Source organism: Myotis lucifugus, unplaced genomic scaffold (assembly GCF_000147115.1).
Source record: "Myotis lucifugus unplaced genomic scaffold, Myoluc2.0 scaffold_328, whole genome shotgun sequence".
NCBI lineage: Eukaryota > Metazoa > Chordata > Mammalia > Chiroptera > Vespertilionidae > Myotis > Myotis lucifugus.
Window position 1 is genome coordinate 428,790 of NW_005871376.1, and position 4,461 is coordinate 433,250.

General features: G+C 57.4%; 1 protein-coding gene across 1 annotated transcript in view; it reads left to right on the forward strand.

The window, feature by feature from the left end:
- Positions 1-4,461, forward strand: part of SORBS3 (sorbin and SH3 domain containing 3) — a 20,569-nt gene continuing 16,108 nt past the window's right edge. Inside the window, exons 1-4 of the mRNA XM_023764332.1 lie at positions 1-157; positions 433-550; positions 1,837-2,030; positions 2,883-2,946. Of these exons, the coding sequence (XP_023620100.1) occupies positions 56-157; positions 433-550; positions 1,837-2,030; positions 2,883-2,946 (478 nt within the window). The 5' untranslated portion in view covers positions 1-55. The remainder of the gene's footprint in view (positions 158-432; positions 551-1,836; positions 2,031-2,882; positions 2,947-4,461) is intronic.

Genomic DNA, 4,461 nt, shown 5'->3' on the forward strand with positions numbered 1-4,461 from the left:
AGGACGTGCAGAGGAGCTGCTGGCACACCCACAGCCCTCTGACCTCGACCCAAGTATGCAGGCCCCACCCTGCAGCCACCCAGCGGGGCTCAGCCTGGACGACTTCATCCCTGGCCACCTCCGGGCCCATGTAGGGTCATTCTCCAGGGGGACTCGGGTGAGTGAGAACAGCAAAGGGAGAGGGTTACTGTGGGCCCATAGGTGGTGGGGACCTGGCAGGCCAGGTGGGGAGCAGGAGGGTTTAAAGGACTGGAAGCTGGGAAGGGAGTCAGAAGATAGCTCTAGGGAGCCCCCCTGATTTCCCGCAAAAGGATTAAGCTGGCCCTGGAGCCCTCACCATGGGGTATGGCTGGGCCCTGGCAGCCATCCCTGCCCACCCTTCCCATGGAACCTTTCTGGGCCTGAGCTGCCGCTCCTGGCCCCTCCCCACAGGTGCCTGTGATCCGGAATGGTGGCTCCAACACCCTTAATTTCCAGTTCCATGATCCTGCGCCCAGGACTGTGTGCAATGGGTACTTCCCAACCAGGAGAGAGGCTTCCCGGCACCCAGGTGGGTCTGCTCAGGAAAACCTGGTCCAGGAGCCCAGGGGGGGCAGGGCCCTCGGAGCTCATCTCACTGCCCCTCCCTGGGTGAGCATGCCGGCCCTTGAGAGTGAAAGCTGTGGGAGAGAGGCTGACACATCCTTCCCCTTCCTCCCCGCAGTGCCCGGGGAAGGAAGTGTGCAGGGGACTCTGCCCTGGGGCTGGGGGACCTCCAGCAGGACAGGGAGTGGCTCACACTGGGGATGGACGGGCGAGGAATGGGAGCACATGTGGGCTGTAGAAGGGTGCAGGGGCTGAACCCCACAAGGGTCCTGAGGCTGCTGCCCAACACAGGGGCAGGCAGCTCGAGAGCCTGTCAGCTCCTGGGCTCCTGTGAGTCACCGCAGCCTGGGCCACAGGGTCCGAGGGATCCTGGGACACCCTCGGTGCGGGCCCACCCAGGGCATCTTCTGAGGAGCTGGCATCCTTTGTTGCGCATTCCGGTGGGGCAGGCACTCTGTCAAGGAGTTTAATTCCTTTAACAAATAATTGCTGAGCACTTGACCGTGCTGAGCCCTGAAGGGATGCTTCACAAGCCTCATCTATTCAATCCCTGCAAAGTATGGACATCTTCCCAGTGAGGAGCTGAGTCTCAGAGGGTTCAGTCTCGGAGGCTGAGCCCCTTAAGCTGCTGCCCTGGGGGCTGAAGGGTCGGGGAAGTTGAGGACACGACAGCCACGTCTGGCGAATAGTTTCTGTCCCTAATCGAGAGCCTCTCTACTGCGTGCCAGGCACTGTGCTGGGCACGGTCACACCCTCTAGAATAGATCCCCCTGAATCCTTCCATGATGACCCGTGAAGTGAAAACGGAGGCACTGGAAGGCTGATTGTTGTGCCCAAGATCACACAGCCAGTAGGGGCAGATCTGGAGTCTGAAGTCAGATCTGTCCCCTCCAAGCCCAGCACCTTTTCTGCCCCACCCTGCTGCCTCCCAGCTGGGACGGCCGGGCATTCTCTGCAAGTAGTGATTCTCAGCCCTCATTCTGGAAGCTCTTAGGTCAGCCCCAGGAGAGCAGAGTGGGGTGGGCACAGATGTCTCAGGACGAAATCCATTTTTATTCACTTTAATTAAAACATAAACAAACAGAGGCCCGTGGTCCTGCTGAGATGATAGCGTCTGCCTCACCAACTCCAACAGGCAAGGAGATGTTGAAATGTTTAAACCCAAGGGCATCAGTATTCTGAAGAACCAAGGGACAGACCAGGTCAGGCGGGCCCCTGCCCGTTGCTAATGCTCTCATGCACACCCTGCAGACCCTGCTTGGTATCAGACCTGGCCAGGCCCTGGGAGCCGGCCCGCGGGGACCCAGAAGACCCCCGCCTCCCAGCAGCCCCAGAACTGGTCAGCCACGTGGACCAAGGACAGCAAACGCCGGGATAAGCGCTGGGTCAAGTACGAGGGAATCGGGCCCGTGGATGAGAGCGGCATGCCCATTGCCCCCCGATCTGTGAGTCTAGAGCTGGGGACCCACGCTGAGCACTTCTGTGAATTAAAGTTGGGGCAACCAAGGCTGTACCCAAACATCTCAGACTAAAGCAGGGGTTCAATCAGAATGGGTTTCAGGGGTCATGAGCCCCGTAGAATCACAGGCAGTCATGTGTCTGAGTTGCACAATGGTTTGTGGGTAAGAGAATGGCCCCCTGGCTCTCAAACAGTGGAGGGCCACTGCCGGCAGGGGCCACTCTTAGATTCTAGTCCCAGGGCCTGGCACAACGCTCATGACATGGTTGCTGAGTGGATGGCTGGTTGAATGAGTGAGCACAGAGTCCTGAGTGGTGAGCGTGGATGGAGCCGGGCTCCAGACTCCCAGCGGCTCTGTCCTCCTCTCCCCACCAGCCTTCCCCCGCCCCCCCATGCCTGTCTCAGCCAGCCACCTGCCTTTAGTTCAGTTCACCATCTCCCCATCTGAACCTGAGGTCAGTAACATACCTTTCTGCCTTCCAGGGCTGTCCTGAGTCTCAGGTGAGGCAGGGGATATGAAATAACATTTCTACATATATTACTGCATTAATTTTTCATGACATAGAAGCACGTGTTCTTTGTAGAAACATCAGAAATATAGAAAAGCAAAGTGAAAAAATGTGAACCCCCCCAAATCTCTGTGTCAGGGTCACCACTGATGGAGATCCTTTCCATATCTTATTCCTATATAACACCCTACACGAGGTCATTGCCAGTAAAGATATCACACGCCCCCCCCCCCCCACCACTGGGGCTCACAGGAAAAGGGCCCAGTAAGGAAAAACTTCTGTGGCTTGGCATTAGGAGGGTGGCCTGACGTTGCCTCTTCTGATCCCAGAGTGTGGACAGCCCTAAGGACTGGTACCGGAGAATGTTCCATCAGATTCACCGGAAAATGCCAGGTGAGACACCCTTCCAGGGCCCCCTCCCTACTGCTACCCCAGTGGGCTCAGCTCCAGGGGCTTCGGAAGGGCGGGGCAGAGAAGGGAACTTGCCTGCTCAGGGAGCTCTTCTGCACCCACCCAGGCTCTGTGCTGAGTGGTTCCTAAAACAGGCACAGGAAGTATCCTCCAATCTCCTCCCTGTTCTTGGGGGCGGAGGGCGGGAACAATGACCAGTATCCTTTGAGGGTATTGGGCATCCATGAGGTCACTCATTCATTCAGTTACTCCCGTGACCATGTATTGAGCACTTACTGTGTGCCAGGCACTATTCCAGGCGCTGAAGATAAAACAGGGGACAAACAAGAATGTCCCTGCCCCAGTGAAGCTTAAGAAAGAGAGAGACAGAATAAGCCGATAATAAGTACTCAATACAGCAGCTGGTGGTCAGCACTAGGGAGCAAAGGGCTGGGGCTTACCCAGTGCAGGGAAGGCCCCTGCTAAGTGGCATCAGAGCAGAGAGCCCAGGGAGTGAAGGAGTTAGCCCTGCTGGGCGGGGGAGGGGTGCTGCACCCAGGGGACCCCAGAGACCCAGGGGCAGAAGCAAGTCTGGTATGTTCTGGAATATCAGGGAGAGGCCAGAATGGGATTGGGTCCCAGAGGGCCTTTGGGGCCATTATAAGGAGTTTGGCTTTTATTCTGCAAGAGCTGAGCAGTTCTGAGCAGAAGAGTGACATGCTCTGACAAGTGATACCTGGAAAGGCTCACGCAGGCTGCCAGGTGGGAAGGAGAGGGCAGGTGGCAGCAGGGGACCAGGTAGGAGCCACAGTGCCTCAGACCAGGGCCGCAGCAGCAGGCCTGGGGGATTCGGAGACAGAGTCCTGGGAATTTGCTGATGGATTTGAAAGAGAGGAGTCAAGGCTGACTAACCTGACCAGGTTGAAGGATGGAGCTGCCATAAGTGGGGACTGCAGGAGGCGCAGGTGTAAGAGGCGCCGTTTCAGATGTGGTGCATCCGAGTGGAGATGCTGAGGAGGCAGTTATGACACAAGTCTGTAGTTCGGGGCCACGCCTGGGCTGCAGGCAGGAATACCTGGGATTCATTCGAGAGATTTTGATGCAAATCCGCCCAAGTATTCTAATGTGCAGCCAAGGTTGTAAATCCCTGGAATAGATGTTATCTTTTACGCCAGAAGATTAGGTAAGATGACCTGGGGAGAGGGAGAGACAGAAGCCCAAGGGCTGAGTCTTGGGACTGAGTGGTTCCCGAGGTGAGCAGGACTCAGCCACACAGACTGAAGGGGCAGCGGGCGGCAGGGGGAGAACCAGAGTGGTCTCCCTGAAGCCAAGTGGAAGAAGCACTGCAGCCGGAGGGAGGGACCCACTGTGACAATGCTGCTGACGGGCCCATGCCGTTGGCCATTTGATTGGTCGTGTGACAGTCACTGGGTCCTTGAGAAGAGCAGTCGGGGCAAGAGTGGTGGGGCTGAGCCTGCTCCACAGGAAGGGAATTGGGGGCAGTGAGTGAGGGCAGCC